Here is a 26,651-nt window from a genome sequence, read left to right as displayed (position 1 = left end):
TGGGGGAGTGAGGGAGAAGAACAGGGAGAGAGGGGGGGATAGAGGATGGTGAGGGATGGAGAGAGACAAGATTGTTCATTTTTAAGGTCATTTAGCAGACACTCTTATCCAGAGCGAATTACATGAGCAATTAGGATTAAGTGCCTTGCTCAAGGGGCACATCGGCAGATTGTTCACCTATTCGGCTCAGGGAGTCAAACCAGCAACCTTTCAGTTACTGATCCAACTCTCTTAACCCTTAGGCTTAAGTCATCACTTGCAAATGTGGGTGACACTAACATCGGCTAGAAGTGTACCTGTGTGGGTGTTTCTAGAGTTGTCTCTCTTAAACACTAGCCCTCTCAGTTCAGCTCTTTGACTGCTGCAACTGATCCAGCTATTCTATTTCTGACTGCTCACAAAGTGCTAGCACTGGGAGACCAGGGGGCTTATTCCACAGGGCAGACTGTTCCGCATAGCAGCTAGAAATAGCTCAGTAACTGTATAATAAAAATGGAATGTGTGTGTTCTGTCTACCTGTTGTGTGTGTTCCATTTCTATCTGCAGCCATCTACCATCCCTACACGTTCAGCCCTACTGAATAAGGATGCTCTGTGCTATGCATTGTTAACGGAACAGACAGCGAGACTACAGCGCGAGACAGTACAGTAGGTTGATGGGGCCTAGACTAGGGTGTACGTCCCAAATGGCACGATATAGTGCACTAAATAGGGAATAGGGTGCAAAATGTATGCAACCCTAAACAGGGAATGAGTGCAAAAGTAGAGCACTAAAGAGGGAATAGGGTGCCATTTGGGAAGCACAACTAGAGCTTCTGCCCATGACTCAGTCAGAAGTAAGTGGGGGCGGTGTGGCGTGTTCGTTGCTACTTAATTATTGACAGTGGGGCTGGCAGTTCTATTTTGGTACACTCTGGTCCTACAGGGTTGGGAAGGGACTCACACACAGGAGTGAAGGGGGAGAGGGACTGTGCTTCCTTCTCACGGTCCCCTACTAGAAGGGTGCATTCAACCCCTGTGAGGTTTATAAATCTTCTGCTCTCTAGTGCCATCTAGTTCTCTCTGCAGTCCCAGAGGGCCACACACACACACACACAGCGGAGTGTGTTGACATGCAAGTCAGTGTGTTGTGATTGAGTGGGCCTCGCCCCAGCTCCTGACACGTAGTAAAAACTAGGCTGAGGCTCGCACGACGTAAACAGCCCAATTTAAATTGTCATGCTGGTGGGAGGAAACTCATTTGGCCCCTGGCCACCAGAGACTTCCAATCCATCAAGTGCTGCATTGTGTTCCCTCTCACTTGCTCTGTCGGTAGTTTCCTTTCCCCATAATCTCTCTCCATTGCATTCATCCCCCCACCCCACCACTTTCACGGATTTCTTCAGTCTTTCACTCTGTTGCCGTGTGCTGGGTTGCTCTACTAAGAGACCATGGGCGGGTACTTTAGATAGCGGTGAAGAAATGGCAGTAAAGGGACCATCACATCTGCAGCCGAATCATAACATGTTTGACTTGGTGTGAGGAAGGGCCCGGTCCACAATATTGGGTCCACTTTGCCCCTCAACAGAAGTTACGGTTATTGTGCAACTGGGGCTGAGGGAGTTGGAATCACTGGACTTACTGTGTTGACGGTAAGCACTCTGTGTGAGGAGGACGTCCACCATTTTGGATCCACTTTGCCCCTCATGCTTATCAACAACAGACCAATATCATTGTTATTGTGCGACTGGGCTGAGTACAGTGGGTGTGTGAATTAGACTAGGATGAGTGAGTTGGAATCACAGTTAGGATGGGAAAGGTGCTCTGTGTACCATTTTGGGTCTAGTTGGACCCACATGCTCATCATCAACGGAACTTGTTATTGTGCGAATAGGGCTGCATACAGCGTGTGTGTGTGTGTGTGTGTGTGTGTGTGTGTGTGTGTGTGTGTGTGTGTGTGTGTGTGTGTGTATTAGACTGGGCTGAGCGAGCTGGAATCACTGTGTGGATGTAATTTTGTGCAAGGAGGCGGGAGGCACCATTTTGGGTCCGCTTAGCTATATATGCTCATCAACAGAACTTATCCTGCAACTGGGTGATCTTTTAGAATCACAGTTTGGATGGGAAAGGTGCTCTGTGTACAGGGTGTGGCTATTAGATTGGGTTATGTAAATGGGGCTCAACCACACTGTTTAATGTTATTGTGAGACTGGGGCTGAGTGGAAGACAGTCTAGGCTTAGCTGGGCTAGGCCTAACTGGGCTAGGCTCTATCCACAGGCTCTGTGTACAGGGTGTGGGCATCAGCCAGGCCTCTGGTGTACTTACTTCCTGTGAAAGGCGTGTTTGCACGGGCAAATCCCCAGCTCGTCTTTCTGTTTGAACTCCTCCAAGCACACCGCACATATCTGTTGACACAGACGGAGAGAGATGGGCGGGGGGGACAGGGTTAGCAAGGCAGCAAAACAACCACAGTCACTGTAGCTGAAGTTTAAGGAGAGAGAGAGGAGAGATTGAGACAGAACGAGGGAGAAACAGGGCTGTTAGCACTAGCAGGGCAGAAAAACCAAACAACACAAACAGCTTCGAGATAGTGGGTTTTGTATGTACCGTTATGGCAACGCATCAACAATGACAGACGTCAGTATCTCAAACTAAAACATGTCTGGGCATTGCCAGAGGAGGGAGCGTCCACACATATATACGATTTGTACACTTCTGGGCCCATATTCCTGAAGCTTCTCAGAGAGTGCTGATCTAGGATCCGATAGTTTTGCCTTTTAGTTCATAATGAATAAGACTACATGGACAGGGGAACCTGATCCTAGATCAGCACTCCTACTAGATGCTTTCTGAATGTAGGCCCTGGAACCCATCACCTCGATATACCACTTCTCATGCCAGACCTCAATATGTGATTTCTCAGGCCTAGAAAGAGTGGCGACACCTCGAGATCAGACTCCTCGGGCTGGAGAAAGAAGCCTCTCCCTCAAACAGTAGAATTTTGTCATTAAACTGTGACGTTAGAGGGAGCATTCTGGAGAGTGGAAACAGAAAAGGCCTCTGCACCTGGAGTGTTGTAGAAATGCACAGGGGTGTGATCTATATCACAGCCCAACTAAATCCAGAAATTACATACGATACACACACAATGCCGATTGTGCCCTCAACTTCACACAAGCCATTAAAACCAGTTGAAACTAGATCCAGTAAGGGTCTCCTCAGCCCAAACCAGTCTGGCCCAGCTGGGTGTGGTGTACTGTGTGTACTTTCCTGCGTAAAGGTGCCAGCCCAGACCGCTAGGCAAATAGGCCTAAATAACACCATTACAAGCTAGTTTTATAGCCTAGTTTGGCCAAGCTGAAGCAAATGCTAGCTGTGTAGTAAGACAAGAGAACACCACACAGGGAGAGAGCGGGACACTCGCCTGGGTATTTAAAGTCTCTTTTTGTGGAGGGCTGGATTCAATCACTTCGCATTTGCAATATTGATGCAGGGCTCGTTGTTTAGAACTACTACTACATGCTCAGACCTTGTTCTGAAAACCTGTAAGCACCCACCTAAGTCGCCCAAAGCCAAATCGGCTCTGGTATAGGACACCCCCGGAGAAATTAGTCTATGCATGAGTCTCAGGACACCTTATTCCCTATATAGTCCACTACATTGGATTTGAATCGCATGGACCCTGCTCAAAAGTAGTGCACTAAGTAGGGAATAGGGTGTCATTTGGGATGCACAATGTTTGTACCAGCTGAGCATGTTCGATTGAGCAGCGTGCTGAGAGGCAGTGGTTGGTGTGTGTGTGTGTGTGTGTGTGTTGACAATGACTGGGAGTAGTCTGTTTGTGGCAGTGAGGAAGGATTAGCCCTATTGTCACAATAGGACTATGTGTGGGCTGGGAGAAGAAGAGTGTGTGTGTGTGAGTGGTTTGCATGCGTGTTGGGGTCTGTGATGAAGCATTTAACCCACTGTCACAATAGCTCTCTGTGTGGACCGGGAGATCTTTGTCTGCCTGTCAGTCTGTCAGTGGTCAATGGAGAAGGTACAAGACAACGGTGCTGACAGAGGCAGGATGGCGCTTGTCAGTGCTAGCTTGTCAGTGCTGCTGTACACACACACACTCCCCATTCAGTGACCTATCGGCACTATTTTGTGTGTGTGTGTGTGTGTGTACATTACTGCCAGTAGTGGTTCCTCAATGTTCATGAAGAATCACCCTTGTAACTTGTGGCAGAAGAATCAGAATACGTTGGGTAACATAGATTATTAAGATGTCTTATCTGCATAATATGCTTATGATATACTTGTTATTAGAATGTATTCTTTCAGACTCTGGTGTTGGCAGTTGCACTTCTTCCCTCAGGCTGGGGCTCAGTCACCTGTTGCCCAGAGAGGGGAGAAGTCAGGCTCGTCTTTCACATGTCCCTGGTGCTATGCAGAATATCAGAAAGGGAAGAGGACAGGAGGGAACATTGTCTTCATATGTGAATGTGTCTTTACCTATTCTTAAACCCTGTGAAGGGATGGCGTGATTAATGGGGAACCAATTACTTGTCTCCACAATGTCTGTGCGCCAGTCATTCTTTCCTTTGGCCTTGGGGGAAATAAGGTTTGAGACAACAGATGTGCGGGGTAGTGCTGGAACCATTGTATATCATCTCTGATGTTGCACTTATCCCTGGATAGTGTATGACCTAGAGGCTCAGTCCCCTCAATCAGCTTGTCCAGGCGTGTGGTCAAGAAGGGGTTTTACTTGAGATGAGAGTATCTGGAGTTGACAATTGATTTATGCCATTGGATGAGTTGTTTTTGTGCTATGAAGTACCAGGAATGAGATCGGAGCCTCGTCTTAGGGGCCAAACTGAACGATAATTTATAGTGAATGCTATCTGGATACCGGACACTCCTTTCTCATTTAAAAAGTCTCACCTTGTGACCCGTTCCAAACATCTGTTGTGTGTTATGTAGACTAGGGGGTGGATCTTTGCTATAAAATATCTCAGTAGGCTTTGTGTTGTGGCTCTCAACGAATCTTCTGAGGTTGATTCATCAACCAGCCATTGCTGTTGCAAAGCTCTCACTAATAAAGATTCAGTTTAACTCTGACTTGTGTGATAAGTTTGTCTCTCCTCATTTCATAATACAGAAATTAACCACCACAAACTCTATCTAGACAAAGATAGTAATGTTGTACCCCAGACATTACAACTGCGTCATTAAGTGCATCCCTATATCCAAGGGTACTTTCAATCCATATCAGTACAACACATGACACCTGTCCTGGGACAATGGCCCAGGAGGCTCACTAAACACTGCACAATGACCTCTATCTGAGTTACTAGGCTAAATTCAAGAATGCGTGTAACATTCCCTCAATACAGAATAACCTCTAGTGCTGTGTATCCTAGCCATAGAGTTGGTTAGAGGTCACATCTTTGCAAATGTGTCCTCTATCCAACTCTATAAGCCTAGCTTTTTGTCTGCGGCCATTTTGGCTACAATATTACGTCGGGGCAGGACCTACTGCGGAGTGCTACACTTCAAGGACAAAAGGCATACTTCTCCCTTTCTCCCCCCTTTTCAATACAGACTAGCTTGGGGCTGGGGATGAAAAGAGGTACTGCCGGCTAAGCCCTCTAAGGTTTCTCTCTAGGGTGTAGTTAGAGACAAGACACCATCCTCTCGGTTGAGCTCCATTGAACACTAACCCTGGCTCCTTCTCATTCACTATATCAATGGTGTCAGTTCCTTTCATTGCCCTCTCTTTAACTACGTTGTTACACTAATGGGAGGAGAGGAGTGATGAGCTAGGATGGTGTGTGTGAGATACGGCCCAAAACTGCACATCTCAGCATCACCTCCTCCTGTGTGTGTGTGTGTGGTATCTATGCAAGTGAGAGTTAAATCACGGAGATGAGCAGTGCATTAAATCTGACAGTTGTGTGCACGATATGGAACAAACTGCACATCTCAGCACTACCTCCTCCTGAGATCAGTACAGCACACACCCAGGTCTCACAGCGTGTACGAGGGCATGTACATGTCTTACAATCACTAGAATAAATTGGTGTGCTGCTGTGCTCAATTCGGGAAAGCAGTCTCTGGATGTAGCCAGGGTTACAATAGCAACCTGCACTGAAAATAGTCTAAGGAGCCTGCTTCCATACAGAGGATCTGAGCCCTAGGACCATGCCTCAGGACTACTGGCAGTCCCCTGTCGTGCTGCTGCTCCAGTTTCAACCCTGACCTGATCACCTGCTGTGCACGCGCCTCTCTCTCTTTATCTAAGAACAATCTGGCTTTAATAGCCATGTACTATCCCCACCCAGCACAGCCAGAAGAAGACAGGCCACCCATCAGAGCTTGGTTCCCCTCTAGGTTTCTTCCTAGGGAGTTTTTCCCAGCATTGCTTGCTGTTTCGGGCTGGGTTTCTATACAGCACTTTGACATCTGCTGATGTGAAAAGGGCTTTAGGCTTTATAAATACATTTGATTGTAGAGTCAGGACATAGGGACACTGGAGACAGCGGTCATCATATGACTATTTACGAGACCACTGAGCTCTGTCGCCATGGGAAAAAAACATCCCGACGACTCCAACCACTGCAAATCCTGGAATGAAAAGATAGTCACTCCACTCAAGGAGAGGGGGGTGGGCGAGATAGAGAGTCTGACATTGTGAGTGCTCTCTCTATCTTATACTATGTAACTGCTATGTTAAAATAAACTCAAATCATCCCGTTGTAAACAAGTTGTCGCTTTTGATACAAGATGTACAGCAGTTACACAGTAAGAATATTTACTAGGCTATTTCGTGTCTCTTCACTTTGATTCCAGCTCAGCCCATATTGATAAAGCCTCTCAGTGGGAGTGCTGATTTAGTATCAGGTTTGCCTTTCAGATGATAATGAACGAGGAGCTCCACCCTCTCTCTTCGCAAGTCACGGGCCGAAAGTCCCCTCCCCTTCCGTAACTCAGAATATGCCAACACCTGCAAAAACGCGATTTGTCCAAATATCCCAAACTACTGCTGCTCGTTATCTACGCATCCCGTACAGTCCCGACAGATTCCACGGTGTCAGTTATGTTTACGTAGATCTGTCCGTCGAGAGATTAGAGGGGACCTGATCCTACGCTTTATGAAATACTGGCCCTGGCAACTGGCCACCCATTGCTCCTCTTGGTCCACATCCCAGCTTACATAAGACTTACCTTCTTGCTCTCGTAAAAATTGAGCAACAACACAGACCACTATCCACATAGCTAGCATTTAAAACAAAGCCAGACAGCCTGTGTCTGATTGAAAAACAACCGCTCTGCTCCAAATGCCAACGGCCTCATGAAAATTCATGACGGCAAATTCATTTATTCAGTCTGGCTCTATTATTACCGTTCCACCTAAAGGTTGCTTGGGTTGTTTTCCGTCTGAAGTTTCCCCTGGGTACAGATCTAGTTTTCCCTCCCCCAATCATATACTTAACCATTAGTGGAGAAAATGCTAAGCTGACCCAAGATCAGCAACAACGTCTCGCGCTGGTTCAGGTTAGGCCAGTTTGTGAGATACAATTCCTATTAACCAAACCGTTCTGCGTAGTTCTAATCCCACGTAGCCACTTAAGAGGGGCGGCAGGTAGCCTAGTGGTTAGAGCGTTGGGTCAGTAACTGAAAGTCCCCGAACTGACAAGGTAAAAATCTGTCATTCTGCCTCTGAACAAGGCCGTTAACCCACTGTTCCCCGGTAGGCCGTCATTGTAAATAATAATTTGTTCTTAACTGACTTTCCTAGTTAAATAAAAGGTAAAAAATAAAACCCTTTGGCATAATGAGCAGTTTGTTAAGTGGGGATGGTACGTGAGGTGTGTGTGTGTCAGAAAGTGTACTGGTCAGTGTGTGTGCCCCCAGGCAGGCTATGGGTTGGAGGGTAAGCAGCTCTGCCCTGGGCAGGAAATGGGGTCACCAGAGATCCAGGCTGAGGCTAGTGGAGTTTTTCCACTGAGTAAATCGTTTGTTTTTCCATTTAACTAGGAAGTCAGTTAAGAACACATTCTTATTTACAATGATGGCCTAGGAACAGTGGGTTAACGGTCTTGTTCAGGGGCAGAACGACAGATGTTTACCTTGTCAGCTCGGGGATACGATCTAGCAACCTTTCAGTTACTGGCCCAACGCTCTAACCACGAGGCTAATTGCACTGAGGTCAGATGGGCTGCATCTCATTCCTGACCAGTTTCCCTTCTCCCCTCTACAACTGCACTGAACTAGAGTTGAGGGACTGTGTTTCATTTCAGATGACCAGTTGGCAAGGATGGCAAGGAAACTAGGAAAAAGTTAAGCTGTCCAATGGCAGATATGAAGCGGACATACTTCTGGAATGAAACACAACCAGGGACAAAGAGCTTTTGAGTTGATGGGGACAATGTGGGGGCGTAATGGGGACAGTGATTCACCCCCAGGGGCCCATACAAAACTACTGTTGAGGGCCACAGTCCCTTGGTCATCACAGACGTCCATTACGACGCTCGTAAACAGCAGTGTGTGTGTGTGCGCGCGCGCGCGCGTGTTCAAACTGAAAAAGCCTACCTTAATCTATAGGCAATTATTGGCAAACCGGGAGCATTGCTGCTCCCACCAAACCATGCCCTTGTAATGGCATTTCATTCATGCTCCTGAGATCATCAGTAGTGCTGTGAACATAGACCCTGACCGTGTCCCCAAAAGGCTCAGAACAAAAGTAGTGCACTATGCTATGTAGGGAATATGGTGCCATTTGTGATGCAATGCCAGAGTTAGGCTTATCTTATCAAAACGATATCGGCTGACTAATTCAAAAGTAGGCCTCTGTTTGCTCTGGGAAGGATCGCAAGTAAAATACGGCAAGTCAAACAGAGCTGAGAGCGTATTGAAGCCAAAGTCAAGTCAAAGCTTGCTAATTTCAACACTCATCAGCCACATACAGTAGTCCTACATTTTGAATATGCTACTTTGTCACAACGTTTAGGCCTAGAACGTTCCCTTAATGTTCTTTGAATGTTACATTGCTGCGGCTGTACAGTGCAACGTCACAGCAACACTAAATCGGTAATAGTTTGGCTGAGTACTATCAAGGACACCACTACTGAACTGCCACAACATTGAGCTGATGCGCTTCCTCGCGCAATACAACCCCTATCCATCATACCCATACAAGGACAGGAAGTGAAGTACTGTTGTGTGTGTGAGGTTGTAGACCTATGTGTATTTACAAGGGTTATTATGTTCAGCTGGATACAATTATTATTTTTTTATGTATTTGACCAAGGCAATTAAGAACAAATTCTTATTTTCAATGACGGCCTAGGAACAGTGGGTTAACTGCCTTGTTCAGGGGCAGAACGACAGATTTGTACCTTGTCAGCATGTGTTATTAAACGCTGTTGTAGCCATGCTCTGTGTCAAATGAAGGTTAGATACATACAGTATACAGCTGCAAGAGGCGCAATCTATACACTTTTTCCAAAACATTTTCCTTTGGACAGGGCCCTTCCAATAAAATGGGTCATTCCCCCGGCCAGCGTTGGTGAGCGTTTTTCAGTAATAGATAACAACTTGGCTGTCCAACAATCACTCACACACGCTCACAAACACACACAGGCACACACATGTCACATACTGTAGCGCTCTCCCACTTTTAATGACATAGAATGACTCAATAACAGGGGCCAGGGCTGAGGCTGTGAAGGAGATCTGTGGAAAAGGGGCTAACATGACTTCAACACATTGTCCGACGCAACAGATGGACTGTAACAAGCTCCAGAGGCAGACATGGCATAATGAGAGGACAGGGCACATGCACACTCAAAAAAACACACACACACACACACACACACACACACACACACACACACACACACACACACACAGTGCCTCTTCTGACATGGATACCCTAAACATGAGAGAGATACAACAACAGTCTGCTGACAGCTCAACTAAATGTGTCTCGACAGGTCCACTTTGCATAAAGGGGTTCCCTCGCTATTTAAACAACATTGTCATTTTGGCAGGTTAGTCTAGTTGAGATACAAATCTATTTTTCAAGAGAAACTTAAGGGATCTTGTGGCTATTGAACAACCAGTTTGCTTCAGACGACAATGATACATCTGCTTCATCAAGATCACACGTTTCTAAATCAATAAGTAGCCTAAATGTATGTCATGGGACCCATATAACACAGCAGTAAACCCCAAAATAATAATAATTATGAAGCTCAGCCTGTTCAGACAGGAAACCAGAGTATATGCATTAGCTGACGTCACACCAATCATATTCTACAAACACTTTCTACCTTAATATGGTGGTATATTTAAGCTGATCAAGTTTTACTCACATTCTCTACTGCTGTTGGTTACGCGATAGTATGCGGGTGCATTTTCTTGTACCCACCCACCACCACAGCCTCCACCTGTTTGGTTCTGTGTTTCCGTCCTGTGGTGGGATTGGTACAGAGTACCTTGCTCAATGCCTGTAATTATTACGATCATAAAAAGGTGCACTATGCAAAAATCACTCCGCCATTTCCTGGTTGCAAAAATTTGAATAGTTTGCCTAATTTCAGTTTACGTGACAAAACAAGCAAGTAGAGAATCATTGTACCAGCTAAACCACTGTGAAATAGATTTTCCATAACCAAAATTTGTATTTTCCACTGGTGTACAAAACCAAAAGTAAATAGCACACATAGAACATATCTACTGCGTCTTAGACTTGCTTTCAATGAGAACCACAGATCTATAACTCATATTTCTATGTGAATTGGGTAAGGGTCGCCCAAAAAAAGGTGACATATTACAGCTTCAACACGATGCACGCTCTGGCAGTGAGATAACCCCGAAGGAGCCGAGCCTAACGCAAACCCTAACGTAATTGCAATCATTCCCCCCCCCAAAAAAATGGTGAAACAAATACGTGGCGTTTGCTGTCTGAAAGGTTGCATTTGAGAGAAGCACAGTTCAGTACGACGACCAAACACGGTTGCTAATGTTACATTAGGGAAGTACAGCACAGAGTGTGCTGAGCTCGTCAGTCGTATTATAGAATGTCCATGTCCAGTCCAATAACAACAAAGTTTCAACACCTGGTGCAATGCGAAACAATATCAACTCAAAGCCCATGTAACCATGAGATCAATAGAATACAAGACAATGGAACAAGAAAAAGGTTAAGTGCTTACCTCATGCAAATTTAGCTCTTTGACCTTTTCCTTCTGTATAACCTGAGGGGGGGGGGGGGGGGGGGGGGGGGAGAGAGAGAGAAAAAAGCATACAATTAGAACAGACAATATAAAACACACTTTCTCTCAAAGGAAACATCCAGAAGTGAATCCAATACTCATTTATTTTTGTATTAGAAGAATGGTGATGTGTGAATGGACAGTAGAGTTCAGTTCAGTTACAGGCAGTTATGGTCCTGTGTGGCTCAGCACCAAGCCCTCACCACTCACTTAACAGGCGTATCAACAAAATCAATGCTTCCTGCTGCTATTTCACGCACAGCATCTGGAAATGTCTTCTGACAGGAAGTAGTACAGCTACGACCGGAAGTTACTTCTTCAGCGGGCTGGCTGGCTAAAACTGGCCGTACATTTGATTAAGGGCGAGTCCCCCACTTCTATTGAAACTAACCCAAAATAAACCACAATCCTTCTGTTTTTATGCCGATGCCTTCTACAGTATGTATATTAAAGGGTGTGTACTATACAATGTGTGTGTTCAGCAACAGAGGATTTGTAGGCTACAGTGACATACTGTGAGAAAAAATAAACCATGTATTTCTGTGTGTGTGTGTGTGTGTGTGTGCACGCGTGCGTCGACGACGGGCCTCTTACTTGTTTGTATGCATACAGCTCCTTGTGCGCCTGGTGCCTTAACCTGCAGGGACAACGCAGAGAAACACAGCATCTCTCCAATTAGTAAAAGGAGCCGCTACAACTCGCCAGTTGCACTCACAGTACATTCAGATACAGTGGCAAGTCAATAGACCCTGAAACAGGAAGTGAGCAACTGTATAGATAGAGAGAATTCAGGGCAGAAAAACATGGCTGATTTAACAATGTCCGTTCAAATCTCCAGCACGGAAATAAAAGCAAGTCAAATTCAACTGTTTAGACGCTGTAGAAACAGACATTGATGGCAGTGCTGCAGTTTTGAACTAGCCTGGTATACATTGGATTAAAAATGATTTTAGTGCTACGAAACTTTCAGGAAACTCACCCCTGTACAATATCTTGACTACGGTAGCCTGGATTCAATCTTAACCTTCACATTTTAAAAAAAATCTTTAGTTTTGAAGTCATAAATCAATCCAGATGAGTTGATGGAAGATAAAAGCTACGGTCATTGTAATAACCACTGAATTGAATCCAGGCCTTTCCCTATGAACTCTTTATATACACACACAGGAAATACTGTCTGTCATCATAAGTGGTTCCACTTGGCATTTTAAAAATGGCTTTTGAAAAGGATTGGATCAGCTATCTTTTACAGTCTATGAAATGGAATGGCCCGAGGTTGGGTAGGTCACCCGTTCTGCCCACAGACCCATTTGATTTCACAATGGGGGTATCCCAAATCCCTATGTGCTCTTGTCTAAAGTAGTGCACTATATAGGGAATAGGGTGTCATTTGGGACGAACAGTGTGATATGACACCCATCTCACAGTTGTGAACGGTGACATTTAACCCCAATGGCTTGGCTTCTTCTGGCTCTAATGACACTGTTATACACCTCCCCCACTAACCCAGACCAAACCAAAACATAACCTACTTCCCACCTATCAGTACCAAACTCAATCTCACTCAAACATCACCCGGACGACCTTATGACGACTTTGACGGAGCACTGGTCAGCAGTCGTGCTGTGGCACAGCTCCACTGCCACAACTAGGTGGGAATTCCACACCTTGACACAACTCAATTTAATGTGCCCCCCCCCCCCCCCCCCCCCCCCCCCGTACTGAATGGCAAATGGTCTGGTCCGAACTGGACTGCTTAGACAAAATGTCCGCCAGGTCGAGAGACTAATGCTTTCTCTCTCAAGCATTCAAAAAAAAGGTACCACAACTGACAGCTTGAGGTGGTTATAGCCTAGGATACATCCCTTTTAAACCAATCATCCCTGTTACATTAGCAACTCTTCAGCACCCCTCACGTACGGTTTCTGCCAGCAGGACACGTGGTTTTATCACCATCATTCGTGTGAATGCAGCAGGGATGCTTTTCACGTGAGAGTGCCTATCTAACCAGAGCTCCTGTCTTGACTTTACCGTAGTGGCCTTCGTTACTGCTGACTAGGCTAGAAGGAGAGACAGATGAATCACGTGTGTGGGAGAAATGGGAGCTTTGCTTTACTACAGTACATCCCCAATAAAACTTAACTTCCTTTCTTGATTTTCTTCCCTTGACCTTCACAAGCAATGATGGGTGATAGGACTGGATAGGGCTCTGATATTTCACTTTCACCTTTAAAGTCCTTCGGTCAGTGATGAAGGGGATAGAATACAAGGAAAGGAAACGACTGGGCACATTAACCTTCATCTTTGGTGGGGGAGCTAAGGCCCTTTAACATGACAATGTTAACAAATGGGAGAGGAGTACTAAGGTCAATTCAAGAGAGAGGCAGCCAAGCATAGGGAAGTCCATATTCTTAAGATCAATAACCCCTTTTAAAAGTGTTGTGAATGGAAAATGATCCCAAAATACTATGAAAACGGTGAGTATATACCACCCTGTGAACATTTTTACTATGAACAGTTAATACACGTAGTGCATTAACATTACGCTAGCTTGGATATTAACAGACATTTATAAACAAATAATATCTCCGTTTAGAAATTTTCCCCCATCACCTGAAGTTAAAAGGAAGATCATAGATAAATAACGCCAGTAGTCGGTTTGGATTGTCATACACCAACAATTCACTTCAGCACAAATCAAAAAAGGCAACAAAAATAAAACATGTTGAATAAAAAACAGAATGGAAAGACAGTAGGAGGGATAGATATACACAGAGTTCACAAAACATTAGGAACACCGGCTCTTTCCATGACAGACTGAATCCAGGTGAAAGCTAGGATCCCTTACATATGTCACCTGTTAAATCCACTTCAATCAGTGTAGATGAAGGGGAGGAGACAGGTTAAAGAAGGACTTTTAAGCCTTGAGACAATTGAGACATGGATTGTGTGTGTGTGTGTGTGTGTGTGTGTCATTCGAAGGTGAATGGGCAAGACAAAAGATTTAAGTGCATTTGAACAGGGTATGAGTGTGTCAAGAACTGCTGCTGGGTTTTTCCACGCTCAACAGTTTCCCGTGTCTATCAAGAATGGTCCACCGCCCAAAGGACTCCCAGCCAACTTGACACAACTTAAGGAAGCGTTGGAGTTAACAAGGGCCAGCATCCCTGTAGGAATGCTTGACACCTTGTAGTCCATGCCCCAACGAATTGAGGCTGTTCTGAGGGCAAAAAGGGGGTGCAACTCAATATTAGAAATGTGTTCCTAATATTTTGTGCACTCAGTGTATAAAAAAAGAACAGGGAGAAAAAGAGAAAGCGATTGAGAGACATACGTGTTAAAGATTTACCTCCGTTTACTAGTAACCTTAACCTCTCGGAGCAGAGCGAGAGGCTGAGGGATCTGTAACACACAGCGGCACAGTTCTAGGCGAGAGACTGACACCTTCTGAAAAATAGCAGTGGGTAAAGGTGCAGAGACTCCCATTGGGCAAGGGGCAGAGGTCAGGGGTCAAAGGTGAGGGGTCAGGGGCTGATTTGATGAGTGGCCCTGTTAGCATGGTAGTGAGGGGGATAGATTAAAGCTTCAGTAACATTTAGTACAGGAGACCACAGAAGGGCCACGTGGTGCTTAGGGATGTGATCTTTCCATGGACTCCTACACCAAAAGAATGTAACTGACTCCTAAAACAGAACTGGGCAACATAAACACTCCTCAATGTGTGTGTACGTATGGTGTGTTCGCCAGCCACAGGCTTATTTCACGTATGTGTGTGGACTTCGGGACAGACCGAGAGGAGGGAGTCGAGTCTACCTGTGACGTTCAGCCTCATGTCAAGCTGTCCGGGCCGTGTTTGCTTGGGTCACACCGGAAAAGCGAGCATTCACACGTCCTCTCCAGAGCCCGACTGGCCTCGTTCCCCTCTCCTTTCCTGTATTTGTCCAGCTTTTAGAGGATCATCTGTGGACTGGCTGTGAGGAGTAGGGTCAAGTTGACCCAAGAAGAGCATCTATGGGTAGTTTTGCATTTTCCCCACTAATGGTTAAGGTTAGGATTGGGGGAAGCTGATCCTAGATCTGTATCTAGGGGAAACGCCACACTGGAGCCTCGGTGTGATGTGAATGGGGCTAAAGTTCAGTGTTTCATCCATTGGTCTCTAAAGGCAATGAAACTGGGTCAAGGAAAATCAAAATGATTCGCTGTTAATATACATGGGAAGTGTGGCCTATCCAGTGAGGCCTTGTGGTTTTGTGGTTTAGGGAACCATGGGGGTCACGTGCTAGAAAGGGAGACTGCATCTTCAGAAGCCTTTCAGAGTAAAAACGGTCCCAAATGGCACCCTATACAGTGCATTACTTTTGACTAGGGCCTATAGGGCTCTGCTTGCTCAAATGTAGTGCACTATAGGGAATAGGGTGCCATTTGGGACAACGTTTTTCTATAAATTACTTGGTAATCCGACCACCTTTTCCCTCACAGAATTGTATCGTGACACTGCATCAATTTCATAGTTTGTCTTGAGGAGGGAGGGGCAAAACAACGAAACAAAAGCAGAAACACACTTACCATCACCCCCGCCGGGTTAGGTAAAGGGCAGGGTGATTTTGGGGTTGAGAGATGCGGCTTCTCACTACTTTAGAAGAGAAATGCTACAGAGTTCCAACGTCATTGGAACGTTCCATGGTTGTCCACCATGGCAACAGTGCTCAGGACTACCGTGATTGGACCAGAGAGGCTAGAGTGGCGGGCCAATAAGATCTCCGCAAGCAATATAATACAGCCAGGTCTGGGACTTCAAACGTATTGAAGGGGCCATTCTTTAAGGAGATAATAATTATTTTGTTGTCCACGGTTCAGCGATGTTGAGCGCTGGTTAACCACTCAGTGCTAAGAGCCCTATCGACCCTGGTAAAAAGTTGTGCATTATATAGCAAATAGGATGCCAATTGGAAGCATGCATAAACTGTGCTGGATTTGTACCAACATCTACTCAAGACGCCCATTTCCAGCTAAGAGAAGAGAGGATGCCTAAGGACTTAACATGAGAGGCACGACACAAGCCTCTAAGGTTGGGAGTTGTAGTGGTAGTGATTATGCAGCTAAGCAGTTTTTAATAGATGTTTCTATAAACTGTTTCAGCAGGGGAGAACAAGTCTGGATATTATTTTTCTGGTGGGATTTTTATTCCAGTTCAAGTCAGATCAAGTCAGCGATACTTTCTCCAAACTGTGCTGTTGAATCTTTTTTTATAAGCCTTTATGAAAAACGTTTAATTTGAGAAGAACATGATAAAAACACAACAAAAGGAAATTAAAACAACCCAGATTGAATTTAGACCCAATATGCCAATGTTTCATTAAATCGAGACCACCAAGAAAGGACTTTTTTTTTTGGCCTTAATGACAGCAAATGTGATTGACCTGTCTTGGATAACATGCATTTACTTTTGGCTAATAATTGGACTCGCTTCAGTTACTTAAGCCATTTCATTAAGCGTAAGACAGACCTGGCGCTTTTCTGTCCATCTGGGCTCTCAACTACTTTAAAAAACACTGCTGCAGTTAATTAGTGCATTACATCTTGTTGGTTGGTTGTAAAGCCTTGGTAGCTTTGTTTGGAGCCGCAAAGGTTAGGCCAGGTCATAGTTTGAGTTCCATACCCTGTAGTCTGAACACATTAGGTAACAGAGCTTACACTTCAGACAAATCCAGCCTTATTTGCTGTGGACACAAGTATTTTTTTTATATGCAGCTGATGGACTACCAGATTGCCTGGTACCCCCGCTGAGTGTTGCATGCTGGGAGCCTGAAAATGCACAAATTCTAGTCTCATCATCACATCTGATGATCGCAGGCTGGCAACACAGTTTAGCAACTCCTATATTATGAGCACCTTTGCTAGTGTTAAAGCAGCCTAAATGTTGGCTAACCCTGTTTCTGCCTGTGCGCAAAGCAGCTCAGGTATTCAAAGTCAACTAGTGTGAATGATGAACAGCCTGTTCTGTGTCCCAAATGACTCCCAATCCCCTATACAGTGGGGCAAAAAAGTATTTAGTCAGCCACCAATTGTGCAAGTTCTCCCACTTAAAAAGATGAGAAATGATGAAAATTACAGGCCTAGGTACACTTCAACTATGACAGACAAAATGAGAAGAAAAAAAATCCTGAAAATCACATTGTAGGATTTTTAATGAATTTATTTGCAAATTATGGTGGAATATAAGTATTTGGTCAATAACAAAAGTTCATCTCAATACTTTGTTATATACCCTTTGTTGGCAATGACAGAGGTCAAACGTTTTCTGTAAGTCTTCACAAGGTTTGCACACACCGTTGCTGGTATTTTGGCCCATTCCTCCATGCAGATCCCCTCTAGAGCAGTGATGTTTTGGGGCTGTTGCTGGGCAACACGGATCATTGTCATGCTGAAAGACCCAGCCACGTTTCATCTTCAATGCCCTTGCTGATGGAAGGAGGTTTTCACTCAAAATCTCACGATACATGGCCCCATTCATTCTTTCCTTTACACGGATCAGTCGTCCTGGTCCCTTTGCAGAAAAACAGCCCCAAAGCATGATGTTTCCACCCCCATGCTTCACAGTAGGTATGGTGTTCTTTGGATGCAACTCAGCATTCTTTGTCCTCCAAACACGACGAGTTGAGTTTTTACCAAAAAGTTATATTTTGGTTTCATCTGACCATATGACATTGTCCCAATCTTCTTCTGGATCATCCAAATGCTCTCTTGCAAAACTTCAGATGGACCTGGACATGTACTGGCTTAAGCAGGATTTGAGTCCCTGGCGGTGTTTATTTTATTTTTTATTTCACCTTTATTTAACCAGGTAGGCTAGTTGAGAACAAGTTCTCATTTGCAACTGCGACCTGGCCAAGATAAAGCATAGCAGTGTGAGCATACAACAAAGAGTTACACATGGAGTAAACAATTAACAAGTCAATAACACAGTAGAAAACAAAGGGGGGGTCTATATACAATGTGTGCAAAAGGCATGAGGAGGTAGGCAAATAATTACAATTTTGCAGATTAACACTGGAGTGATAAAAGATCAGATGGTCATGTACAGGTAGAGATATTGGTGTGCAGAAGAGCAGAAAAGTAAATAAATAAAAACAGTATGGGGATGAGGTAGGTGAAAAGGGTGGGCTATTTACCAATAGACTATGTACAGCTGCAGCGATCGGTTAGCTGCTCAGATAGCTGATGTTTGAAGTTGGTGAGGGAGATAAAAGTCTCCAACTTCAGAGATTTTTGCAATTCGTTCCAGTCACAGGCAGCAGAGTACTGGAACGAAAGGCGGCCGAATGAGGTGTTGGCTTTAGGGATGATCAGTGAGATACACCTGCTGGAGCGCGTGCTACGGATGGGTGTTGCCATCGTGACCAGTGAGCTGAGATAAGGCGGAGCTTTACCTAGCATAGACTTGTAGATGACCTGGAGCCAGTGGGTCTGGCGACGAATATGTAGCGAGGGCCAGCCGACTAGAGCATACAAGTCGCAGTGGTGGGTGGTATAAGGTGCTTTAGTGACAAAACGGATGGCACTGTGATAGACTGCATCCAGTTTGCTGAGTAGAGTGTTGGAAGCCATTTTGTAGATGACATCGCCGAAGTCGAGGATCGGTAGGATAGTCAGTTTTACTAGGGTAAGCTTGGCGGCTTGAGTGAAGGAGGCTTTGTTGCGGAATAGAAAGCAGACTCTTGATTTGATTTTCGATTGGAGATGTTTGATATGAGTCTGGAAGGAGAGTTTGCAGTCTAGCCAGACACCTAGGTACTTATAGACGTCCACATATTCTAGGTCGGAACCATCCAGGGTGGTGATGCTAGTCGGGCATGCAGGTGCAGGCAGCGACCGGTTGAAAAGCATGCATTTGGTTTTACTAGCGTTTAAGAGCAGTTGGAGGCCACGGAAGGAGTGTTGTATGGCATTGAAGCTTGTTTGGAGGTTAGATAGCACAGTGTCCAAAGACGGGCCGAAAGTATATAGAATGGTGTCGTCTGCGTAGAGGTGGATCAGGGAATCGCCCGCAGCAAGAGCAACATCATTGATATACACAGAGAAAAGAGTCGGCCCGAGAATTGAACCCTGTGGCACCCCCATAGAGACTGCCAGAGGACCGGACAGCATGCCCTCCGATTTGACACACTGAACTCTGTCTGCAAAGTAATTGGTGAACCAGGCAAGGCAGTCATCCGAAAAACCGAGGCTACTGAGTCTGCCGATAAGAATATGGTGATTGACAGAGTCGAAAGCCTTGGCAAGGTCGATGAAGACGGCTGCACAGTACTGTCTTTTATCGATGGCGGTTATGATGTCGTTTAGTACCTTGAGTGTGGCTGAGGTGCACCCATGACCGGCTCGGAAACCAGATTGCACAGCGGAGAAGGTACGGTGGGATTCGAGATGGTCAGTGACCTGTTTGTTGACTTGGCTTTCGAAGACCTTAGATAGGCAGGGCAGGATGGATATAGGTCTGTAACAGTTTGGGTCCAGGGTGTCTCCCCCTTTGAAGAGGGGGATGACTGCGGCAGCTTTCCAATCCTTGGGGATCTCAGACGAGATGAAAGAGAGGTTGAACAGGCTGGTAATAGGGGTTGCGACAATGGTGGCAGATAGTTTCAGAAATAGAGGGTCCAGATTGTCAAGCCCAGCTGATTTGTACGGGTCCAGGTTTTGCAGCTCTTTCAGAACATCTGCTATCTGGATTTGGGTAAAGGAGAACCTGGAGAGGCTTGGGCGAGGAGCTGCGGGGGGGGGGGCGGAGCTGTTGGCCGAGGTTGAAGTAGCCAGGCGGAAGGCATGGCCAGCCGTTGAGAAATGCTTATTGAAGTTTTCGATAATCATGGATTTATCAGTGGTGACCGTGTTACCTAGCCTCAGTGCAGTGGGCAGCTGGGAGGAGGTGCTCTTGTTCTCCATGGACTTCACAGTGTCCCAGAACTTTTTGGAGTTGGAGCTACAGGATGCAAACTTCTGCCTGAAGAAGCTGGCCTTAGCTTTCCTGACTGACTGCGTGTATTGGTTCCGGACTTCCCCGAACAGTTGCATATCATGGGGACTATTCGATGCTATTGCAGTCCGCCACAGGATGTTTTTGTGCTGGTCGAGGGCAGTCAGGTCTGGGGTGAACCAAGGGCTGTATCTGTTCTTAGTTCTGCATTTTTTGAACGGAGCATGCTTATCTAAAATGGTGAGGAAGTTACTTTTAAAGAATGACCAGGCATCCTCAACTGACGGGATGAGGTCAATGTCCTTCCAGGATACCCGGGCCAGGTCGATTAGAAAGGCCTGCTCACAGAAGTGTTTTAGGGAGCGTTTGACAGTGATGAGGGGTGGTCGTTTGACTGCGGCTCCGTAGCGGATACAGGCAATGAGGCAGGTGTAGTGTATTACTGATGGTAGGCTTTGTTACTTTGGTCCCAGCTCTCTGCAGGTCATTCACTAGGTCCCCCCGTGTGGTTCTGGGATTTTTGCTCACCGTTCTTGTGATCATTTTGACCCCACGGGGTGAGATCTTGCGTGGAGCCCCAGATCGAGGGAGATTATCAGTGGTCTTGTATGTCTTCCATTTCCTAATAATTGCTCCCACAGTTGATTTATTCAAACCAAGCTGCTTACCTATTGCAGATTCAGTCTTCCCAGCCTGGTGCAGGTCTACAATTTTGTTTCTGGTGTCCTTTGACAGCTCTTTGGTTTTGGCCATAGTGGAGTTTGGAGTGTGACTGTTTGAGGTTGTGGACAGGTGTCTTTTATACTGATAACAAGTACAAACAGGTGCCATTAATACAGGTAACGAGTGGAGGATAGAGGAGCCTCTTAAAGAAGAAGTTACAGGTCTGTGAGAGACAGAAATCTTGCTTGTTTGTAGGTGACCAAATACTTATTTTCCACCATAATTTGCAAATAAATTCACTATTTTTTTTAAATCATTTTGTCTGTCATAGTTGAAGTGTACCTATGATGAAAATTACATGCCTCATCTTTTTAAGTAGGAGAACTTGCACAATTGGTGGCTGACAATACTTTTTTGCCCCACTGTATGGTGTGTTATTTTTGACCAGTGCCGATAGGGCTTTGGTCAAAAGTAGTGAACTATATAGGGAATAGGGTGCCATTTGGGACACGCAGTCACTGACATGGTGGAGAGAGGGATGAAAGAAGTGTCCTTCTCTGCCAAGGTGTACCATCTGTCTGTGTTCCTCTCCTCTCTTATGCTGTTTATCAAATCAAATTGTATTTGTCACATACACATGGTTAGCAGATGTTAGTGCGAGTGTAGCGAAATGCTTGTGCTTCTAGTTCCGACAATGCAGTAATAACCAACAAGTAATCTAGCTAACAATTCCAAAACTACTACCTTATAGACACAAGTGTAAGGGGATAAAGAATATCCCTCTGTTCTCACATTATATTGGCTTAAAGCTGTATTAAAAACATCACCCTCTTTCATAGGGGAAATATGTTGTCCCCCCTAGTTCTACAAACTACACCAGAGAGAGAAACATGCACTGCTTGGACTGAAAGACACAAATAGTCCCTCTAGTACACCGAGGTCTTGTAAAACAGCACGGCTAGGCTACTTGTGTTTGGGAGAAAGCCGTGTTCATAGGCAGTCTGGAGAAGAGTATTGCACTATGTAGGGAATAGGGTGCCATTTGGGACGCACAGTGTTGTTGTAAACAGAGCAGATCATCACATGGTGGGACATACCATCCTGGGAGGTGAAATGGGGGGGGGGGGGGCTTGAGTACGACGCTCGAATGGCATCCAACATAAGACCGGAGCCAATGTACTGGCAGAGTAATGACACCCGAGCAAGGCCTTTTTAGAAATGTGTATGACTGTGAATTCGCTCGCAGTCTGGGTGTATTTAACATCTAACCTATTGGGGTGGGTATATCAATAACCAATGAGGTTACAGTGAAAATGCTGCATCTCATATGGGAAAAACAACCACTGGGGTTGAGATTAAAAACACTGGTAACTCAAAATTGGATATGGCAAGTAATTCTCAAGGAAATAGATTCAGCCTACATCAATCAGCTTTTAAGAATCTGTGGTTTATTACACTTAGTGTGCTAGCATTTAAAAAAATGGCCATTGGAGTGAGGCTCTGTTGATGTCAAATATGGGGTCACAAACAAATGTCATAACCCAGAATCTACACTGTCTGGCACCGGTGCAAGGAAACCTAAAAACAAATCAAGATTTTCAAAGGAGACTATAGAAACTAGCCTATGTCAACTAGGAGGTAGCAGTGTGGATCATACCTTATCAAGTAGCAACAGAAGAGAAGGCTGAGAATGAAGACAAAGATGGCGGTCCCAAACACCACAATGTAGATGTTGAGAGGAAGGTTCTGAAACCCGATATTAGGCATCCTGAAACTGTAGTGCTGGAAATCGGAGCTCATGGATATCCTGCAACGAGAGAGAGAGAGAGAGATGGATTAGGGGATGTGATAAAGTGATAGATTGACCACAGGACTGTATGTGACTATTGGGCTGAGAGTACTGGACAATTTCTCATAGCCAGCAGAAATCTTAGAGCGTTGGACTAGCAGCCGAAAGGTTGCAAGTTCAAATCCCCGAGCTGACAAGGTACAAATCTGTCGTTCTGCCCCTGAACAGGCAGTTAAACCACTGTTCCTAGGCCGTCATTGAAAATAAGAATTTGTTCTTAACTGACTTGCCTAGTTAAATAAAAGGTAAAAAATAAATAAAATAAGGCTTCCAGCCTGCCACATGATGACAATAGGTAGGGTGAATTGACGAGAACAGGCCACCATGATCATATACATTTGTTAGTTGCGTACAATCTGAGGTAGGCCTATTCCAGATCTTGCACATCACTGCGGCACCTTCAGCATTCGAATGCTTGTAAAATGGATTGAGCAATATTAGTCTTTATTAGTACAGTGACAATGTAATTTCCTAGGTTGTTGTTGACAAATGCGCTGTTGAAAATGGTGTTTTACCTACCGGAGACAACTCTCATCTGGCTATACCTGCTGATCGGGGCTTACATTAGATTTTATTGTTCAAGATCACCACCATAATAGCACACTGCATGTTGAAGTGGGATGAGAAGAGAAGCTCACGCTGTAAAAATCTCCAAAATGGTCAAAACCACTCGATCTTAAAAGGTGCAACACCATTTCCTGTTTGCTAAAATTCGATTAGTTCACCTAATTTCAGTTGATGTAACAATACAAAAGTGTAGAGCAGGGGTATTTGTCTCTAATCCTACGAGGTCCGGAGCCTGCTGGTTTTCTGTTCTACCTGATAAATAATTGCACCCACCTAGTGTCCCAGGTCAAATAAAGTTTAAATAATAAATACATTCAATTCTGGACCTCGAAGCTAGATCCACTGCAATTTTTCATTGTTCCCCTCTAAATCAGGGCCTGATTTAAACTAGGCAAGTCAGTTAAGAACAAATTCTTATTTACAATGACTGCCTACCCCGGCCAAACCCTCCCCTAACCCGGACGACGCTGAGCCAATTGTGCGCCGCCCTATGGGGCTACCAATCATGGCCGGCTGTGATACAGCCTGGGATCGAACCTGGATCTGTGGCGACGCCTCTAGCACAACGATGCATTGCCTTAGACCGCTGCGCCAGACAAAAGAGATTTCACAGCGATTTGGATGGTACAATGATTTTCTACACCCCTTAAACTCTTAGGGACAGAGTGACGCCAGTGCCATAGACCGCTGCGCCACTTGGTCCATAAGAGTTTGAGGGGTGTAGAGAATCATTGTACCATCTAAAATCGCTGTAAAATATATTTTCAGTAACCAAAAATATTGTATTTTCAGTGGTTTGAAGCTAGTGTACAAATTCGAAAGTAAGAGGCAGAAGAACATAAACACGGAAAGCATCAAAAATAGCGCACATACTGCTTCTTAGAAGCATGAGTTATAGATCTATCTATAGACAAAAGTATGTGGACACCCTTTCAAATTAGTGGACACCTTATTTCAGCCACACCCATTGCCGACAGGTGTATAAAATCGAGCACATTGGCAGTAGAATGGCCTTACTGAAGAGCTCAGTGACTTTCAACAGGACACCGTCACCTTTCCAACAAGTCAGTTCGTCAAATTTCTGACCTGGTCAACTGTACGTGCTGTTATTGTGAAGTGGAGCAACAACGACACAGCTGCGAAGTTGGAAGGCCACACAAGCTCACAGAAAAGGACCGGCGAGTGCTGAAGTCGTCTGTCCTTGGTTATAACACGCACTACCGAGTTCCAAACTGCCTCTGGAAGCAATGTCAGAACAAGAACTGTTCGTCGGGGTTTCATGAAATGGGTCTCCATAGCAGGGCAGCCACACACAAGTCTAAGATCACCATGCACAGTGCCAAGCGTCGGCGGGAGTGGTGTAAAGCTCGCCGCCATTGGGAGCAGTGGAAAAGCGTTCTCTGGAATGATGAATCACGCTTCACCATCTGGCAGTCTGCGGGGATGCAAACTGGCGAGGGCCCAAAAAAGGTGTCACTTTATTTTGTTGCACTGAAACATGCAAAAAAATCCCTTCTATGGGGAAATGCAGGTTTTAACTAATTAAACAACAAAGAATTGTGTGTGTGTAAAATAAAAAGTGCTTAATGTGAACCTAACTCACAGCTAAAAAATGTTATTTGATGCCTAGACTTTACTGCAATTGACCCAAGACCCAAACAATACACTAATATTGCAGTTAGCCAAGGCAGCCTTTATAATAGAACGCTTGTGACCACACACACACATCTAAATATTGCACTTGGGAAAAAACAGAGTAGAAATAGAATGAAACAAACAGACATTCTATTTTTGCTCTATTACAGTGGATACTATAGACATCGATCAAGTGTACAAGGCTACGTGTCCAAAAATAATGTTCACTGAGTAAAAAAATTAATAATCCACCCCCCCACTCACACAAAAGTGTTACTGTCGAGCTCAACACAACAAAAGCAATATCTTTGGGCTACTCGGCAGGTTATTACATTGCACACTTTCTGCCTGTGGACATCTGTTCTACAATGTGCCACCAGCAGAGCATGAGACCCTTTGTTGGCATAATTTATCTCTTTCAGGCAGAGAGAACACTTGGCATACCCCTTTTTTATCCACTGTATTGAACAAGTGAGAAAGAGGGAAAGTGTGTGGTGTTTCTTTCACCTCTATAGGTTTCTCTGGCTAACTTAGCTAACGGATAATTTGATCCAGATAGCAAGATAACGTTTCTTAAAATGCTAACAATACTTGTTCCACCGCACTTTATCCCTCACCTCAAACTTTCCAAATGCCAGTTGTTTTTCGGTTACAGCTCATGAAGTAAGCTTCATCGCCTTCTCACCCCCGTCTCCGTGGTCAGGAGACCGAGCTCTTCGTTATTGTTCAGGGGACGCACTGCTGTAAATGGCAAACTGCCTTTCTACTCTCTGCTGTCTTTCCAGAGCAGATGTTGTAACTAGCAAATTGGTCGTCTCTTCTCTCTTCAGTCGCGTGCTGCATTCTGCTGTTACGATTTGCTGAGCCTTGGATACAGCCAGTATTGTTCCAAACACACTTCAAAAGCCCCCCCCCACCCCCCTAGTTTGCATCCCTGAGTCCGAGAGACAAATCTGGGTTTGGCGGATGCCAGGAGAACACTATCTGCCGGAATACATACGGCCAACTGTAAAGTTTGGTGGAGGAGGAATAATGGTCTGGGGCTGTTTTTCATGGTTTGGGCCCCTTAGTTCTAGTGAAGGGAAGTCTTAATGCTTACTGCATACAATTACATTTTAGACATTTCCGCGCTTCCAACATTGTGGCAATAGCTTGGGAAAAGGCCATTTCCTGTTTCAGCATGACAATTTCCCTGTGCACAAAGCACATACTTTTGGTGGAGTATTCAATTTAGCCAGGTCACCCAAAAAGTTGGGGTGAATTCCAAAGTTGTGCTATATATTATTTGGTTGTCATAGCTAATTGTTTAAGATAAATAAATTACTAGCGCAAACAGTGCAAAAACAACAAGTTAATTAGTGGGTGATGGTCATTTCAGAGTTTTTTTAACATACATTGCTTCTCTAATCTGATAGTGTGGTGGTAGATGGCCATTCTCAGTTTAGGTACTTATATACACCATAGACATATTTTTACACACACACACACCTTTTGGGGACCAACAATTTATGCCCATTCAAAATCCTATTTTCCCTAACCCTAAACGTAACCACTAACCCTAAAGTAGTGAGGCCCGGCAAAATGTCCTCACAATGTTAGTTGGTTTACTATTCTTGTGAGGACTTTTGGTACTAACAAGTATAGTATAATGTGTCCACACACACAACTACTACTATTGAAGAAAATACAATTCCTGAGTGAGTATGTGTTTGTGTGGTCCACA

General features: G+C 44.9%; 1 protein-coding gene across 4 annotated transcripts in view; it reads right to left on the bottom strand.

Annotated features, from left to right (window-relative positions):
* LOC109901071 (RING finger protein 24) overlaps positions 1 to 26,651 on the bottom strand; it is a 70,451-nt gene that overhangs the window by 5,883 nt on the left and 37,917 nt on the right. For all 4 annotated transcript variants that reach the window (XM_020497085.2, XM_020497084.2, XM_020497087.2 and 1 more), the window contains exons 2-5: positions 22,535 to 22,684; positions 11,838 to 11,880; positions 11,184 to 11,225; positions 2,305 to 2,384 (exon numbers count right to left, since the gene is read on the bottom strand). In XM_020497085.2, the coding sequence (XP_020352674.1) occupies positions 2,305 to 2,384; positions 11,184 to 11,225; positions 11,838 to 11,880; positions 22,535 to 22,677 (308 nt within the window). In that variant the 5' untranslated portion in view covers positions 22,678 to 22,684. The remainder of the gene's footprint in view (positions 1 to 2,304; positions 2,385 to 11,183; positions 11,226 to 11,837; positions 11,881 to 22,534; positions 22,685 to 26,651) is intronic.

Source organism: Oncorhynchus kisutch, linkage group LG12 (assembly GCF_002021735.2).
Source record: "Oncorhynchus kisutch isolate 150728-3 linkage group LG12, Okis_V2, whole genome shotgun sequence".
Taxonomy (NCBI): Eukaryota; Metazoa; Chordata; class Actinopteri; order Salmoniformes; family Salmonidae; genus Oncorhynchus; species Oncorhynchus kisutch.
The sequence above is the reverse complement of the archived record's forward strand: the minus strand, read 5'-3'. Positions and strand labels throughout refer to the sequence as shown.